Source organism: Melanaphis sacchari, unplaced genomic scaffold (assembly GCF_002803265.2).
Source record: "Melanaphis sacchari strain LSU unplaced genomic scaffold, SCAv2.0 Contig111_pilon_pilon, whole genome shotgun sequence".
Taxonomy (NCBI): domain Eukaryota; kingdom Metazoa; phylum Arthropoda; class Insecta; order Hemiptera; family Aphididae; genus Melanaphis; species Melanaphis sacchari.
In genome coordinates, this window is record NW_020270431.1 from 38,346 (window position 1) to 59,045 (window position 20,700).

At 25.4% G+C, this 20,700-nt stretch overlaps 1 protein-coding gene across 6 annotated transcripts in view; it reads right to left on the reverse strand.

Annotated features, from left to right (window-relative positions):
* The window catches only part of LOC112603816 (inverted formin-2-like), a 54,007-nt gene that overhangs the window by 18,371 nt on the left and 14,936 nt on the right, over positions 1-20,700 (reverse strand). The window contains exon 1 of one of the 6 annotated variants that reach the window (XM_025352585.1): positions 3,391-3,604. The exons of the other annotated variants lie outside the window; for them this stretch is intronic. Within the exon in view, the coding sequence (XP_025208370.1) occupies positions 3,391-3,440 (50 nt within the window). The 5' untranslated portion in view covers positions 3,441-3,604. Of the gene's footprint in view, positions 1-3,390; positions 3,605-20,700 lie in introns of those variants that run through there. 6 annotated transcript variants of the gene reach the window in all.

Below are 20,700 nucleotides of genomic sequence, written 5' to 3' on the forward strand. Positions count from 1 at the left end.
CGAATAAATTATTATTATAGTCTTACAAAACGCCCATTGGTCAAACATAATATATTTCAGTAGATATTTAGTGCTTTCAGAAACGCGACGGCATTAAAGTGTGTATTACATTATTATGTCAAATACCGCATTGCACTTCAGCTACAGTAGACTTTCTATAAAGAATTTAGCCAATGTTCTCATTAAGGAGCACCCATACCCCGATACCCGTTTCATCTGTGCATATAAATATCGTGTTAAAAGTTACTTTTACAATAAAGTATTCTGTTTTTGTCTCCGTCTGCATAGTCTACTGAAAAATATATACTTAATATCAAAATCAGTCCAAATCATGAATAACTTGTGTTCAATGCAATTTTTTTCGAAAACCATATGAACTATATCACAACAAGTTTTAAATAAGATCACGAGATTTTAACTCTCTGCTGTCGATAATTGTACAATAAGTAGTACTTATACACCATTGTTCCTACGCATCATATTTTAATTTTTCATCGTGTTATAATTAAATCATGCAGTGTTCACTTCAAAATATTTTATTTTACTATTTATTCACATTCCAGGAAAATCGCACAGTTATTGATCAGCAATTTTTCCTTTACACAAAAATATTAACTGCGAGCACATTACTACACAATGTACACATTAATAAAATAATTTTTACTCCATTTTTACTAGGTAAAAACATATTTTCCGTATGATGTAAGCTTTTTATTGGTTTAAACCTATCCATATAAACTGAAGTATATTTTTTTAATCATATAATAGTATACAATTTTGTTAACAAAATTGTTTTTATTTATTTGATAGATAAATGATTAAATAAATATGTGATAATGTATACAGGATAATTATTTTTTGCGTGAGGTACATATTTCCTATTATAAACTATGATTTCCCAACACAAGTATAAAATAAGTATATTTGGGAGAACACTTTCTGTTTAATATGGTGTGATTACCGTGATGAATAATGAAAACAAGCTGTGAAAGAATAAGTATATGGTAGAACACTTTTGTAAACGTATTGAGGAACATACGGATTTCAAAAACACTATGCCCACGTTTTATTTAATTTAATGCTTATAGGTATTGCTATTTTGGTTTACCGAATTAATCCATTTATTTTTAATAACATATTATTAAATTATGATAATTTATTGATTTATAAATGTTTAATCTGAGTTTCACGTGTATTGCGGTGCATAGTAAGTTGTTGATAAATATGTTTATATAGATATAGAAATATTATTTGTAAGCGTTTTTAATGATAATTTATCTTTCTTCTTATCTTATGGTTAAAATTCTACCTAAAATTTATTCGAGATGTCAAAGACGTAATGTATAAGAAATTAAGAATGCACCGGACAACTTACTATAGTTACAGTAATTAATATAATTAATTTTTATTATCATAATTCCCGAATCTCATACCATTATTATTAATAACGAAATATACACACACGAGTACCACGATTTCAAAACTTCCATATACATACACCTAATAAAACATAATCAGACCTTAACACGATCGTTATGCGTACTACACGAATAATGAATAATATATTAACTATCTACAATATCTAGTGGCATAATAAATATAAATTATAGATGTGCATATAGCGAAGTATTAAAAAAGTATAACCACCTGTAATTTGATTTTTTGTTTGAATACATGTTTTTTTTTTTTAATTGTTTACAGAATTCTTTTAGAACAACGCGCACGCGTCATTGTTCTGAATTAGTTATTATTATGATACTATCATCGAACTAATAGAACAAGGGCTTGAACAAGATATTATAATGGTGAAATTAATACAGTAATGATGACGATGAATTCGAAATTAATTACTTGCCTTATAATAATAATACACTAGGCAGGCATCACGGGAAGACCACAAAATGTGTATACATAAACAATAATTTAATAAATAGTATGATAACTATGACATTGAATAAGGACATTTTTCGTATCGCCGTTTTTAAGAATCAGATATAAATATGAGTAATAGCTTAAATAATATGTACGAAAATAAGTAAAAGGCTTCTAACTGCCGCCACCGCTGGTACACTATTTTGTTGAGTATTTTTATTTTTTATTTTTTCTATCAAATAATAAAAATAAAAAAAATTGAACAAATATCGAATATGTAAATGATGCCTATCATATAAATTTATTAAAAAATATATTTAGTAACTAATATTTGATTGAATTTGCAGACTGTTAAATATTATTTTATCTTATTATTAATAAATAATAATATTTCATACTAAAGATAATCGGTCAAACATAAATTTATCAATTCATTTTAACTCTATTTCTTAAATTTCCAAATAAAATCTTACTATTTTAAAATTAAATAATATTTAAGTCCCCCCCCCCCCCCCGAATTTGAATCATTGAATCAGTGTTACTACTTACTGGACAGTCCATTCTTTTACGTAACTCATTCTTCTATTAAAAATCATATTTGATTATTGTAAACATGAATACAGATTGTACATTTTTCTATTTTAATATAAATATTATACTTTATTATTGTTGACACAATCGTTTAACTTACGTGATAACAACTAATAAGCAGGGTTCGGATTTGAAGGCATTATAACCAATAAAAAAAGCATTTAAAATGTGAAAAAAGGCAAAAAAAGGCATTTAATTTATATGAAAAGCAATTCAAAAATATGTTAAAAAATTGAATATACTAACTAGATAGTATTAAAAAAAAAAATCACTATCATGTACCTAAATAAGCTATCTTCAATAAAACGTTGACGGTTTGAGCTCAAAATATTTCTGTACATAGAAAATGATCTTTCTACATCCACCTAAGTTATTGGTGCGTATTTTATACATAAATAGTTATCTAAATTAAGATTAATAGGTACTTATTTAATCGTCATCACTAGTTGTTTCTCTATTCTAATTGTTAACCCATTCTAAATAATTTTAAATATAACATCGACAATACAATGTCTTCACAACTTATCGATTTGTACCGTACACAAAAAAAAACAAAAATGCATTTATAAGTAAAACAAAAACAAAAGTCATTTAAAAGTAAAAAAGGCAAAAAAAGACAAAAAAATTAAAAAATACATCCACCGTCTTAGATATTAAATGAAACACATTTTTATGTAACAATTATCTTTTTATTATGGTTATTAAAAAAAAAGGCTTTTGCCTTCAAATCCGAACCCTACTAATAAACTTGCACGCAAATGTTTTGCTTAAGACATCACAATATATAATATTATTACACTTAGCAATATTATTAAAGTTTAAAATGATTTTTTATACAAATCATTACAATATAATTATTTATCTCTGTAACACGCTACTCATGCTACAAACTATTATCATTTATTTTATCTTTAATAGTTATATTACTTGTCTTGCCATTTTTGCAGTTTGCAATTTTCCATGTTCAATTCAATCATTTCCGTAAAGCGAGTCACACGATATATTTTATCGGATTCAAATTTATACGACTGATAAACATTGTTAAGCAGAATATTATCATCGAATTAATGCAGTTTTTGAAAAAAAAAATTTAATCATACAATAAATTTTAATACTAACGAGGTATATTATAACACAAATTAAAACGTTCACACACCGAAATAAAATAAATGTTAAGGTTAATAATAACTATTATACTAAAAGGCCAATATAATAATAAAATATATTAAATCAATTATGCGTGTATATTATATCTTAATAGTGCGGAGCGCGCGGAAGACTTGTCTACACGAGGTACACGACGATTTTAAAACTCGTTCGTACACATGGTTCGGTTTGTATACATCAGCCAAGATTGACTCCCGCCCCTCCCTAATAACTGTAGTAGTATTGTTGGTTTAAGTCAGCGTTAAATTATCTTAGAACAAATGTTTATACATTTTTTTTATTATTATTAAGTTATACATTATATATATTTTATGTTATTACATCAAACGATATAATAATATAATAATTGTATAAATTACGGGTTTTTAAGTTAGTTTTTTTTTTAGAGAGATTATAATTTTTTTTTTATTAAATGTTTCGAAATTTAGCTGAAATGAAAATTATAAATAATTTCGAGTTTGGATTCATTTGAACTTTGCGATATTTTATAATCATGAGGTACGTTTTAAACACAATAATAACAGAAAATTAAAATACCTAAGACGCATATTAAATTCTTAAATAGTATTTTATTTTTATTTTTTGTTTATAAAATCTGAGACAAAACAAACGTATATTTTATAGTATTTGTTTTAACTCCGGCAGAACTATTAAAATATATAACAGCAATAACAATAGTAAAAAAATTAAAGGTTCACATACAATTAAATTGACTATAATGGCGAACATTCTTTAAAAAAAGTCCTTGTGTGAAAGGAATAAAATAATTATAATCGATTTCAGTCTTTATGAAATATGTGCTTACATTATGATTTCATAAAACGCGTACTCATAAAATACTATTATAATATATAATATATACATGTGTATTATTATACTATAATAGTGTAATTGCATTTATCATCAATTAAATTTTTTTTTTAAGTTACTCGTGTAAACAAGTAGCACTTTTGTCTTTTACATAACATTTCAGTGTCTAAATGGTTTAAAAATATACATATTATTGGTAATACAAAAATACATTATGCAACAAAACAATATATATGTATAAATATATATATATTATGAATAATATGTACATCAATAATTATTTATTTAATTTATATTAAATTTAAATTTTACATATTATTCTAATAATACTATTAATACCCCGAAAATATAATATTATGCTATCGTGATAATTAAATAACTATTGATAAAAACGCCATGTATGGACTATGAGCGTATGAGTGTATGGCTTATATTAGTATTTATATGTATTATATACATATATATAATAATGGTCAACGTATTTTCCTATTCAAATACAATTCTGATAATTTTGTAGGATTATAATAAATGGGAGTATGTATATAACAAAGTATGATGTAATATAATTTATCTTAAAGCACATTAAGTGTGTAAAATCCATAAAAGTACAGAGTAGGGAAGAGTAATTATTATTGAAATTCACAGTTATTATTTATTATTATGTGATATCAATAAAATCGGATAACAATTTACTACCTGTATAATTTATGAGTTATTAATATACGGGTAATTGCCAATTTTTTTAGGAAATTGATTAAAAAACTAATCAAGGCTGCATAGATATAGAATTCCCTTCATCAAGCTCAAGGTTTGATGAAAAACCAACTGTGAGGTGTATTTATGCCCGTATAATAGGTTCAATAGAAAAAAAAAAATGAAATTTATCGGAATAATTGTTGATTGTTCGAGACTATGTGTCAGATAAAAAACTTAAGAATGTATATTAACATTAATTATTTATTTTAAATACATGTATATATATTATATCTAAAACGAATGCTACTCTATCTGTGCAGTTAATTTGTCTTATTTCAAAATACTTATCATGCAAGTTAAACCTAACTTAATATTATTCAGGGAAAATCATCGTGATTATGGAAAAAATATTCATGTTATAAAAACATTAGATATCATAATATATATAATAATAATAATTATTATTATTTTTATTATTATAGGTACTCGCATCATAGTCTATGCCTCCCGCGATCCGCATCCCATTCGGTATACAGCAACAAGTGCATGATTATATTAATAATATATGTCTTTGCAGTGCTGTAGTATACGAGTTGGCACGAGAAAATAACAATATTGTAACAAGATGAACAGTAAACACCAATAAAGTGTAACGCCTATAATATATAGACTATTATTATACACAGAATCCGTACAGCATCATGTTTGACCTAGTCCATAACTAGCATAATATAGTATCTATGTATATAAATGCCAAGAGCAAGGCTGTATACATTTTCCCGATTGTAGTACCTAATAATAAGATTGAAATTATTATTTCGCGTTTTTTATTTTTTTTTTCATTGTATACAAGTCATTTGATTCATTTCCGTAACATTTTATGATGTTAAAATATTGTTATTATCAATTTTGAAAGGTATTTTTCGGGTTTAGCATTTGTGAAGAATATGGTGTATATCTACCGTATGTGTTTTATTTCGTATAGCTCGTACAGATATATAATACATATATACATATACAGTCAAATTCGCTTGAAATGATCTTGAAGGAACCTAGAGAATCTGATCGTTATAACTGAACTTCGATATATCCGGATTATAAAAAGTAACTACAAATAAGATACAAAACCAATCAAATACATTGCTTAGAATCGTTTTACCCGGAATATCGTTATATACGGCATTGTTATAAACAAATTCGACTGTATATATATCCTTCGTATTTAATAAGATGAATTAAACTATCGAGATTTTCTATGACTTTAGACTTGTTAGTTATATTTTTTATATTTTCAATATCTTTGAATTTTTACTAGCTATAATTCTAGAGCTCAGAATTATAATATATACAGTATGTACTTAAAACATATTGAATACATTACGCATTTATGTGCTATTAATAAGTGGAAAAACAAAAAATTGAAATGTTGAATAGGTTTTTACGAAAAAAATTGAAAATGCCGTTTTTAATTATTATTATTATTTTGTCCGGTGCTATAAACTTTTAAGAATATGGAACATATTACGATTGCGGTTATATAAAATTGGACCACTTCGGTTTCGCCACGAGAAATCAATGAGTGCTAAGTGCTAATCATCCGAATTATTTGTTCTTAAAATAATTAGGAATATGACAACGATTTCGGTAAATTGTCAATAAACATCTGTAATTTTAAATTTAAATTCCACTATAAAAACATGTTAAAAAAGTTATTTTTGGTATTATAATTCAAATGTTATAAAACTTAAATATTTAATTATTTATTCTAATTTTTATGAAAAATTTTCCATTTCACAGTTTAATACATGTTAAATATGAGATAAATTTCGCACAATTTAAATGTAACGCTAAAATAACAAAGTAGGTATACGCGCAATTTTAATAACTTTCTACTATACAGATGTTTTTTTGATTAAAGAAACACCTCTAAATATAATAAATACATAATATTATATTTAGCTTTTATTTTAACTATTTTATGAACTATTATATTTATAGAAAATATGCTACTCGTAGAATTCCGAGCTTTATGAACCACGCATCAATTTAGGCGTACAATACATTCCAAAATATTTCACATAGATACGGTAATTTGAAGTAAAATTTAATTTTGGTCGGAGTACGCATTATTATTATAATAGAGAGAGAGAGAATGAGTGAGACATAAGCCAACTGTCAAAGTTACTATAATATATATATATTTATATATACAATTCGTTTGTCGTCAACATTTTCCCATTCATTCATTATTATTTTTGAAAACGCGGTATTTTTAAATTTTACAATAATAAATGGTGTAGTAGATGATGTTGATGTATCTGTTGAAGTTCACGTGATTGCAGTACACATAACAGCTAGCGGTCGTTGACGACAGGGGTGGGTATACGCCCCCTCAGATTGTCAGTGCGGCGTGCATATGGACCGCACATGTTTCACGTCCCACACCCCCGACTGTAGTTATTCGACAGATACAAAAATGTCAAAAAACGAAGATCTTCGTTTGTGAATGATGATATATGAATGAAAGGTTCGATGAAACTACACACATGCGCACGCTGTTATTATTATTCCATATTTTGTGAGTTATAAATATAAATGTACAATATAAGTATTGGAAATTATGATTACTTGTGAGACTTATGCGAATAGACGCTACATCTGTTACTCATGTAGAGTATTTAATGTTTTAAATTAGTGAACTTTAAACTATCGTGGTGATATTAACATTTACCATTATTGTAATGTATCACTAAAAGGAGTAAAGGAGTGAATGTTGGTATTTGGTACAATTCTTCCAGTATAAAAATTAATTTAAATAATTATATATTTATATATATATATTTAATAGTTGATAAACTATAGGTTATATCATATAATTTTATTTATATTAATGATTTTTTTGAAAATGAAAACATTGAAAATATTAATAGGTGCATTACTTAAACTATAATTACTAGATTTAGATACAATCCAGTTATGAATTGGTATTTAAATGAAAACAAACACTTATTATATTATAATTTACTCCCATAGAATCTCGGTCTTAAAATTGTATCTATCAATAATCGATATCTTTAAACTAGATAATTATACACAAAGTACTATCGTGAAAGAATAACAAAAAAGCATAATAATTTTTATGTGACTGCTGAGAAACGTATGTTTTGTATTTTGACTCTGCCTGTGCCCTGTGGAATTTGGGTAAAACTCAGTATAAGACAAAAACGTGGTTATTTCGTCACACGATTAGACACACTGGGAAAGCTAAAAATCATTATTATAGTTGTATTATATACGTATTATAATTATACCACAGTGCCAGTTATAGTTTATTGAGCAGAGCGAAAAAACATTTTTCAAATAAGGAAATTAATAAATTTAACCCCCTACTATGATTTATACGTCAGACAAAATTGCGCATTTACAGAAACCCCAATTATTACTAGACGATCGTATACGTGACCTACATCATCGTTTCGTACAATATTTAAAATATTATTTAATTATAATATAATTGGTATTTTTCTTTCGCCTTGTAAATCATCTGGACCCACCGCGGGTTAAACATATTATTCCACAACTCTATGGGAGAGTAGAGTTGTATAATATATATATATACGTAACAGATTTGTTAGTGTGTGTGTGTGTAATTAGTCACGTAGATTGTTATAGCTTATAATTCAAAGGGTATATAAGCTCTTATGTGAGCTCCTGAATCCCGTATGATTTTACTGCCGTAACCAGTCGTGTTTTTTCAATTTTATAATCGATGAAAACATTATGGTAGCAGTAGACTGCAGCTGTGGTAACAGCTCTTAGAAACTGATATATATCTATATATTATTATTATGCTAACGCATAAAACGGGACAACATTTAAAATGCATTCTGATTGTATATTATACCCGTTTGAACATTACGAGCACGCTTATATAGTATTATTTGTTTGAAAACGGAAGTGGAATAAATTAGATTTTTACGTTTTAACGCGTTTTAAAAATGAACTGCGGAACCAAGTACCAACATATATAACGTATAGTCACAATATTACAATAACAACAACAATAATGATAATATCATTATTCATTATACATAATATATACACCACGAGAACGGGGTTCGCCCTTAACGCCACAGAAAGGATATTATAATATGTATGTAATGTAACAATGCTATACACATATGTGCACACCACGTCGAGAATTGAACATTATAAGTACATATATATGTAAAATAACATAATATAATATAACTGAAAGAAACTTGTCATTGATATTATATTATTTCGTCCTTCTAATCGATTTTCGCACATTCAAATTATGTCAAATTGTCATCATAATATATCCATATATAAATACGTTTATAGATAAATGAACAAAGTATAAACATTTTAAAAGTTTCATAAAAATATACACTTTGAAATATTTCAGTGAAATCTAATACTATTAATCTTTTATTAGTTTACATAAAAAGTATAATATATATATTAATCTTGATTGTTTCGTCTCGTTTAATTCTATTCAATGTCATATTATAAGTGTATATATTTTTATTTTCTTATTATGTGTAATTCATCAAAGTATATTATTTAAAATTAAAATTAAACGTTTTTTGTTGTAATAAGATATAGGATTCTATCTGCTCTAACTCGTCTCCCATCCATCACCTGGAGTCAGAGAAAAAATTCAAACATAGAATACCAAAAAAAAAAAATGTACTATCTTAATATTTATATGTAATGAATTCCCAATTATCGTTTTACATCTCCAAAATATTATAAAAATACAAATCGGTCACTAAAAATAAAAAACAAATCAATATAGTTCGCAGTTTTAAGAAATATTTCAGACTTCAAATACTATACATATTAATGTATTATACGTATTATACGCATCTAAACTAAAATCGTCTAGTCATGTTTATTATTAATAATTACAATATTTACAATAAAATATTTTATTACCATAAATAGTTTCCAAAGAATAATGACTAATAAGTGTACGCACTGCGTGTTATCGAAATTCAAAACGACGAGTAGCGCGTTTAAAATATGTACGCTTTTTTATGACGAGACGCGAAACTTTTAGAACGATATTATTATTATTATTATTATGTGCCGCCTGTCATACGGACGTAATTGACTGTATGTTTCTATTTCAGAGGCGCCAAAACCTATAATTGAAGATAAAAAGCCCATTAATAAAGATACGTTTTATAAGCCTATTTTTAAACGGACCGTACAAGTGGATTTTTTGGCGCCTAATTTTACAATTTAAACACTTCACTCTGTACGATGGTATGTCTACGGCCGAATAAACTATTTTCAATTTCATTTTTAAATATTATAGCCTATTCCACGAGATCGCTGTATTATTACGTATCACGTATTGAGTATTTTTTCATTTTAAAAGCGATCCAAAATCATTGATTGTTCTTAATAATGTTACACTATTGTATACTCACGATAATGTCACACAATTTAAAAAAATATATTATTTGCCTCGTACGTTATTACGTGTTGTGTAGATTATTTCGAAACCAGAAACATTATTATATTTCAAGCCAGCTATATTGTTAGATAAGACGTATAAACTGAGGGTCACACGGGGTCGTACACTTTAGAAATGTCTCTACTCTATAAGAATATTTTTCGTAAATATAATATTATAAATTAGTGTTTATAAAATATAATTATTTAAAATTAAAATTAAAAATAATTTTGTTGCAATAAATATAACTATAATTTTTAAGAATATAATATCCAATATATATTTAACATTTATTATTTAAATGCTGATAATAGTAGAAAAGAGGTCAGAGGGATAAATAATCTATAAGATTCTGTGCTCTACGCTATTTTAAAAATCCCTAAAAATGTATAAGAATTATATCACTATGATTATTTATATGATGAAGTTAAAAAAATACTAAAATTCGTTTTTTATTTTCGCTCAGATAAAATAACTAGTAGGTATATTATACGTATTACTAGATTATGTATTAATTATAGATACCAATTTATATACATAACGTTAGAGTACTCTTAATATTATATGCACTTTCCGTATTAATGTGTGCACTGTACATTCATCACATAATGTGGAAAAATAATATGGGTTTCAGCTAATATGCGATATTTTTTGATTTTTGGTATATTGAAATATTAGCAAGTTTTTATTTCAATCATTTATAACAGTTTAACAAAGATAATACTGCTTATGATAATATGATACAACATAATATATTATATTATTGTTAGTGGTACAATTGAATAGCACATTTAAATAATTATTAAATTATAATAAAGTAAAAATTAGACAAAAAATAATCATAATATAAGCAAATAATATTGCGATTGTTGATAGTTGATAAATTAATTTATGGGTAATATAATCAATGAAAGATAGTGCATTTGGCAAGAAATGCAATTAAAATAGTTGATAAGATAAAGAAATAAAATTATCGTGTTAAGTCCTTAACGAATTGAGATAAAATACTAGAACTAGACGGAGTCAAATAATTGTTATATAATGTTATTATTAGTCGTATCTGCACGTGATTTTTTTTTTTTTGTAGTAGTGTCTATATCAACATGCAGTATTTTTTATTTATTTTTTTTTATTAAGAAATGAAATAGGTATTTGTCATAATATATTGTGTCTATTATCTGTACATGTTATATTATAATAAATATGTGAGATGTGACAGGATTTCATGATTCACAAACGAGTATTCACTTATATGTATATTGAGTATGTATTCTAATAGCTATACTATTTGTCTTGTACTGCATATATTGACGCAGCGCAATTTATTATAATACATAAATATGCACAGTGACTTGTAACTATTTGTAGTTAATGTTTTAATATAAAAAAAAAAAACACCTATATAAGGTATAACACAAACTTATTATACAGGTGCATAAAGTCTTGAGTACAACGTTCGGATGGTAATGTAATAAGTGCTTAGTCCACACAAATGCGTAGGTGTAACGTTATCGACGATTATAGTAGGTATAATATTATTGCAGGAGGTATTTGTGTACAATATACTATGCAGGTTGTCAAAAATGAAAATTAATTTATTAAAAACTTAACGGACAACTCGATATTAAAAATTAAAAAAGTCTCACGAAATCTTGAAACTCAAGATACGAACAAGATACGCCTCGTTAACACAATTTGCAATAGATATACCACTTACTATTTAATATTTGCATATTGTTATAATACTTTGGAATAAATATTCTATACAATCACGTGTAAATATTGGCTACTAATAATAATATCATAACAATTTACAGTAACGAGTGTTGACATAACGAAATTTTTGAATAATAAATTCAATATTGATAGGTTAGATTTTGAAACAAGTGTCGTCAATTGTTGAAGAATGGCGCAAGAAATTTTTGTTTTTGAAAGTAGAGAAAAAAGCATTAACACCCAATCGTATTATTCAGTCTCACGGTTGTTGATAAGTATTCTTGTTGAGTTTGAAGCAAAACAGTGTAAATACAATAACTAGGTATTAATTTATCAACGTTGCACTCTTGACGAATATATATATATAATATATATTATTATAATTTATAAAAGTAAAAAGGGTAGTTGCTACTTATTTTGCTGAGCTTGCTCGTAATAAATTGTGGAGTTTGTACACTTAAAATGTAGTTGAAGTAACTATCAATAGAATCGAAACAATGGAATCAAGTGAATAATAAAAATTTAAAAATCGCAATTCAAAAGAAATTAGTGCTTGCATGTGCAATGTGCACATAATATTATACACAGAGTAAAAAATTTTACTGACGGAAATAATTTCAGTGGTTATCAAAAATAAAATAAAATTGCTTTGTAAAACAAAATTCAAAAATGAAGAATTATTTTTAATATTAGGTGCACGTTTTTAGTGTTTTTACAAAATTAAATGACATTTGCTTAGGTATTTTAATTAATAAACATATATTTAGATGAGTCGAGTAAAACCTACCTTCACATGTAAGTTTTGAACCACGCTACTTAGCTTATATAAATTGTAAGCATAAAAGATTATATATATATATATATATATATATATATATTATTTTCGTTTATAGCACATATTATTGATTTATAATTTAAATTAACGTTTGGGTGAATAATAATAATAAATTAAGTACGTACAATTATAATATTAAATTTAAAAAAAATAATCAAACACTAAGAAAATTCTGTCCTATTTATAAAATACACCTAAAATAATAAATACATCTTAATAATGTATTTAATGTCATACAATGTGTACGTATGTACAATATAATAAGGATTAATGGCAGGTGCAAATATACATTTACTAACTTAAGATGCTCGTCTAAAGCCTAAACATTAACTGCATATTGTCTACCATACCGATTGTTACAAGTATAATAAGTATTTATTACTGACAAATTTCTATTGTATTAAAACTTACTTTAAAGTTTATACTATTTATTATAATATTTATATGCACGCACAAACTGTGACTTAATCACGTCATCACGATTTTCTTTTCTTGTGGATCACGTTTAATTTTAGTTTGTTATAATATTTTTAGCCAATTATAGGTAGTGCTGTCCACTAAAGAATAATAATACTAAAAAATAAAGAAAAAATATCTCATACAAAATTATATTTAAGTTTTTGTTTCCAACTTCATTATTTCTTAAGATTGTTAAGAAGATGACCCGTAGTGTTATATTCATCTTGTTAACGTACAACATGGCCAATTTGTATTAATACAGTTAACTAAAACATTAGAAGATTAAACTGATACAAACGAAATTGTCACAGGTTCTATATACATCTACTAAATAATATATGCTCCTTACTTATTACTATAAATATCACGCGATAGAACTAATGGAAGTCTATAAATATATCTTAAGAATTTAGGATTAACATGTAATTAGATGTGCATCAAGAGACTTCCAAAAATTCATAAAACTGGTACATTATAAATTATGAATTTTAAATTATCAATAATATTATTACCATATTAAAATGTATTATGAATTATGTCCATCGTATTATAAAGATAAGTTAACATACTGTATCTTTGCAGGTATAAAAATCATCATATACGAGTAGTGATAAATCGTACGATATTTTTAATATATTATATATATTTATTATTTTTTTTTTTTTTTGTGACATAAAATAGTTGAGCATTTTAGGGTGACCAATTGATGAATCGCTCCCTATCGTTGAAACTTGTTTATGTAAGTATATTTATATATATAAACCTAAATATACTTTAGTACTTGTATAAATAATAATAAAATTGTCAAATTTAAAATTAATAATAAATAAAATAAAAATGTAATTAAAAAAAAATTAAGTAGTTGAGTAATATTTATTATTATTTATTAATTACTAAGTTGTATATAAAATTTAATTTATTTATTTATTTTTTTTAATCATTCTTCTTTTCTCCAGATTACGTTACAAATTCTTTTATTTATACATAAATGACAAACCTGGCCCAATTATAAAATATAAACAGCAACAATTACTTACAAATGAAATACTTATCATGAAACAAGAAAATTTTTCAAGTGTATTTCACAAAAAAAATCAAAATATATCTATATATTTATAATATAAACATATATGTAGGCGAGTGCAATGTAAGAGGTCTTCAGGTTTTACGTCTATTATCATACTATCGTCTATCACAACATATTAACAAAAATAAGTACATTATTATAGCATTAAAACGAAAAATAAATACAGTGAGTACATAAATTAGCAAATATATTAAATACACGGTGGCCCACTGGCCATCGTATATTATATAATATTATACTAAAAAGTATAGTGCTTCTTTCATGAGTATACAATAGTGGTGACTACGTAATGATTTCTGTATTAAAAAATGTATAATAATAATATAATATATATAATATTATGCTCAACTCAGTCGACAGACACTCACTTTATTAAATTATTATTATTATATTGTCATTGTAATACTCGATTCCGCTCGTTCCTAATGTTCCTATATCATACATTATACATACATGTTATAATAACGTTATTCGTATCGACCGGCACGATCTCGATAATTGGCCACCCACCCACGCGCACAACGACGAACATTGTCGTAGGGCTGATGTATAATAATGTATAAGACATAATATATATATATATATATATATATATATATATATTATTACACAGCTCAAAAAGCTAGTTTTTTTTAAGAATAGTTTATCCGGGAAAAGGATGGAGGGAGGGGTTGTCATCAAGTACGCGCGACGACGTTGTGTATGAAAACGTTTAAGTAAGTTTAAAAATTATATTATGTAAACACAACACGGATTTCAAGTCTATGTGACCCGTGGTAAATCGTAAACACACAATTCTGCTGTTATTGGTATTAAGAATGTTATTCATCTATGTATTTGTTAAGTACGTAGCAACATGATAACATACTATAATTTGCTTACATACGTCGCGTAAAGATACATGAATTCACACATTTTATCTGGGAACAATAAATACATAACGTAGATACATTATAATGTTAAAATTATTATTAACTGATGTCTAATCATGTATATAATTAATTAATTGTTAGAAATATATAAGCTCAAACATAACAATGTCAACAAATAATTTTGGCTGCAAACCAAAAGACCAAAGCTGTGTTAGAGATGTTTTTATAAAAAACCATTTGTTTTTTGAAAAATACACATTATAGTAACAATTTAGTTGAAACAATATTGGTACACCTATGAACATATGAGACTAAAATAATATATTATTGTTTAAAATTATAAAAAAGGTGATTTTTATAAAAACTTCTACTCATTTTCTTTAAAAATATTAACGCTTTTAGTATAAATATTTTTTGTATATAATTTAATCATTATAAAATAATATTTTTGAATAATATAAAAAAATGTATGGCTAAAAATTATATTTCAAGTTTTTACTTTATAGAATAACGGTACACATTTTTAATTTCAAAACAAAACAATTTTCTGAAAATTTTAATTTATAATAATCTAATTTTAAAGTATTTTATAAATAATTAGGTACTAAATACTAATTATATGTGTAGAAAGTTATTTAAGCTCGTATAAACTGAACAAAAACCTACAAAATAATAGTCTACTAAAAAATGATGTTTTGTAATTTTATTAAATCAAGTAAAGTAAAAAAAATATTAACATTGAAATTTTTTGAGACATAGATTGTTCACCTTTAAAATATTCACCTCCTATGCAATAAAGCTATAAGTAATTATATACATATTAAGAATATTATGTCATAATAATATGTATTTAATATTGCTTGCATGTCGATTGTGCAATCGATTTTGGTCGGGCATAATACAATAGGCGGCGAACGCGTTTCAACCTGTACGATGACAATAATGATTATTATTACTGCTTTTGTTTTATTATCGGCAACTACCATGCGTAGTGTATTCACATGATAAAATATATATTATTATGTACAATATTTATTTATGTGTCTGTACGCTTAAGCGGACGACCGGAAATTAACGCAATGATAGTTCTCCAACCCCCGAAACGTGAATCGTGTTCAATATTAAGGTACCTATACACTGACACACAAATTGGGCGCACAAGCGTACCGTTAGAACATCCGGTAGGTACCTACTCGGAAGATTCATCTCGATAAACATAATAAACTCATTGGAAAAAATGTGATTTTATAATAATAATATAGTATATATTTCAGTGGCGAATTCTCTGCAAATTCTCTGCGAATACTAAGCATATTAAAAGCATAAATAGTAAAAGTACAAAAATTGTTTAATCATCAATTATATGGTATTACGTATTCAAAAAAAAAAAAATAAATAATTATAATATGTGATAAACAAGTCATCTGTTTTTGTGCATACTGTTTACTATGACTTTAACGTAACTTTTATTAACAGAGCATGTGATAGTTGTGTGCACAAGCTACATAATGCTATAGATATCATTGTGAAATACCGACTATTCCGAAAACCCGCTCCATTAACAACCGTAATACTAACTGCCTAGGTCCTAGCATAAGTATATAATTACATAAGTATATTAAGCAAATTCTGAATTTATAAAAAACAATTTTTTTTTTTTGAACAGCTGTGAGTGTCATTTAAAGATCTTGTGCGTGTCATAGGTTCATCATCTCTGACCTAGGTATGCTCTTTCATTTACGTTTTTTTATTTTTCTATGATTTCTATTTATTTATGTTTGAATGTATGACGGTTTATTTTTTTTATTTTTTTTTTTTGGTTTGGTTTACTATTTTTAATACTATTTAGTACTTATTATAAGTACACTATTTTACATTATAAAAATAATTAATTATACTTATAAATAGAAATATATAAATTTGAAGGTAACTTTTTCTGACTATCTCCAATTAAATTATTATAGTATTGTAATAAATAAAAACTAATTTAAATTTTATTAATTAATTATAAATAAAATAGAATTTATTAATAAATTTAAACTAAAACTTTTTTTTTAAATATTTATCTATTTTATTTTTATTGATCTTATTTAAGTCCAGCAACTAAGGCCATTAGCTATGGATTGGAACAGTAGATTTTTTTGTTGTGTAAAGTTGTTGTTAGTAAGATTTATTTAGTAGGGTTAAACACGTGTTCCAACGTGTGTGTTTTAAATATTTAATCTTGGACTAAATGTGTAATACTTATATACCATTTAATATATTATGATGTTTGAGCATAATATGTAATATGCACAATGCACATACCTCGAAATTAGCATTCATCACTGATATATTTATATACATATATTAGATATGTCATGTAAATACATTACTTTTTATAAGAAATACGATTTTAAATATAATACAGAGTATTTTTTAAGTTTGGAAATAGTCATTAGACTAAATGAGACTAATAAACAGTAATATAATAAAATTATTGAGGTTATCAAATATTTCTCATAATAAATACACAGGAATACAGTTATATGTTATTGCACTATGTAGGTATTAAAATATGCATACAGTTACTAAGAATTTCCAAACTTTTTGAACACCTGATACATACACTGATTGCTCTTTTTAAAGTAAAAAAATTAATCTGATGATAATTGTCACATACACGGAATACCTACTATGGTCATACGCATCAATATCGATCCATTATGAATAAGAAAATTTGTTTGGCTGAGTTTGTGATTACCAAACAGGAATTTATCTTTAAAGCAATACGTCTATGTGTTAAGTTGCGTTCTTAAACGCGAATCGAAATTAATTAATTTTTAAAATTATACAACTGACGCGCGTGTGTATGCAATAACTCATTTAACAATAATCTATGCGTTAAGAACTACATATTCGACACGGTTATAAACAAAAACCTATTATATTCATCCTACGTTGAGTCGATTTGCGTCACGGAAAAATGTAAAAGATCCTAATGGATATTTTATAACCTTTTACAGTTAACACTAATAATTGTTTTTAGATTAAAAAATTTTAGTGTATATAACTAAAACGATAACATTAATATGGAACCTTAAAACTTAATTATTCATTAGTTTATACATTTTAAACAAATACAAATGTAAACGTAATAATTTATAGTCTGATAAAAAATCAAGAAACATGAATTATTTATTATTATTGTAATATTCTAATTTTTTATTTAGACATTAAATAAATCATATTTATTAAGTTATTAATAATTTTATTATACGTAGATTTATGAATAACTTTAATGTGTATATAATATTTAAATTTAAAGTTTCAAAATTATTATTTATATTATAAATGTTTTGTTTTTTCTATATTAATCTGATCAATATAATGGCTTATTTTATGATACTTTTTAGAAAATGAGAATCTCTCACAGACATAATATTATATTGAATTAATTATTAAAGTCGTGTTCGATAACTTGACACATTAATTATTCTAAGAAATTGATCATTCAAAATATAAAAAAGTTTTATCTACTTGTAAAAAAGTAAATAAACTTAAAAATTATAAAATTAAACTTTAAATTTTAACTACAATAGAACTTAGATTATCCAAACTAATTGAGATCGTATCTAGATCGGATAAGTGAAAGTTCGGACACTGGAACTTTTTAAAAATTGTATATGTAATTTTATATTAATTATTATGTATTGTATTATATATTTATTATTATCTCATATTAAATAATCATGAATAAAAAATTATTATAGGTTACAATTGTATTACTATGTATATATAATAATATATATTATATTATTTATTTTTTTAACAAATTTATTAATTTTCTCATTATATTTCAATATTTGTATACAATATATATGTATGGAATGTATTAATAATAAACTGTGACAAAATTGATAAAATAATAAAATTGGCATACCGCGGTATAATATGTTCGAATGCGTATAATTGACGTTTGGATAATATAGATCAGCGGTTCTCAAACTTTTTATTTCGCGTACCACTTAAGTATATTATCAATCAGTCGCGTACCACTGATGATTAAAAATCCTACCACCATGCGGCCTTCCACAGTTCCGCGTACCATCATGTAGTCTTTCGCGTACCACTAATGGTACGCATACCACAGTTTGAGAACCTCTGATATAGATGGTTCGTATAACAGAATTGGATAATCGAGGGTTTACTATACTAAATTCTTCTTTTTTCTACAATCTATAGTGTAGAATGATGAATTATTTATACAGTTTTTTTTTTTAAATTCCTCTGCAATTTTGATAAATTTGCTTTCGCTATTTTCTTTGTTTATTCAAGTACCTACCTAATTTTACGCACTACGATACATATCATCAAATGTATACATTTTTATCGGAAGATACTATCCTAAATAAACATATAATATATTTGTTTAACTCGTTTATACATATTTTTGGTATAGCTACTAACCATGGAGTTTTGAATAACTATATTAACTAGTAATTGTTTATTTTAAACAAAAAACATCCATCCTCAATAAATATTTACTCTGATGAGCAAACACACATATTTTCACGACGATGTTGCAGTAATCGTCAGCTCTTACCACTAAATCTCTCGATACGTACATAAATAATTTAAGTTATGGGTTAAGTCATTTTTATGACTCATCGGTCATCACTATAAACAGCTTAAATAATGTTACTCATAATTCCGACAAGCCTTACACAACATTTAAGCCAATCAATCACAATATGTAATGGACCAAATATCAATGATTGTTTTCTAATACGTAGTATGTATTTGTATTTTGTATGTTTACAACACTTTTCAACAAAAAGATTTAAAAAATGTAATCCGGTGCAACACAAAATCATAATAATTCTGAAATTATATTCTCACACAAACCTCTTTTAAAAAAAAAAAAATTGTTTTGAATTATAAAAGAACACGGCTTGATTAAATAATAAAAAAATAATAATAATATATTAATATATTAAAATTAGTTCAACATTTTTTACACAAGTTTTCTTAGTACTTTAGTAAAAGGTACATACCTACTTCGCAATACGATCGTGAATTAATAAAGCCTGTAAGAGATTCTGATGCTTCAATTTTTAATTAAACA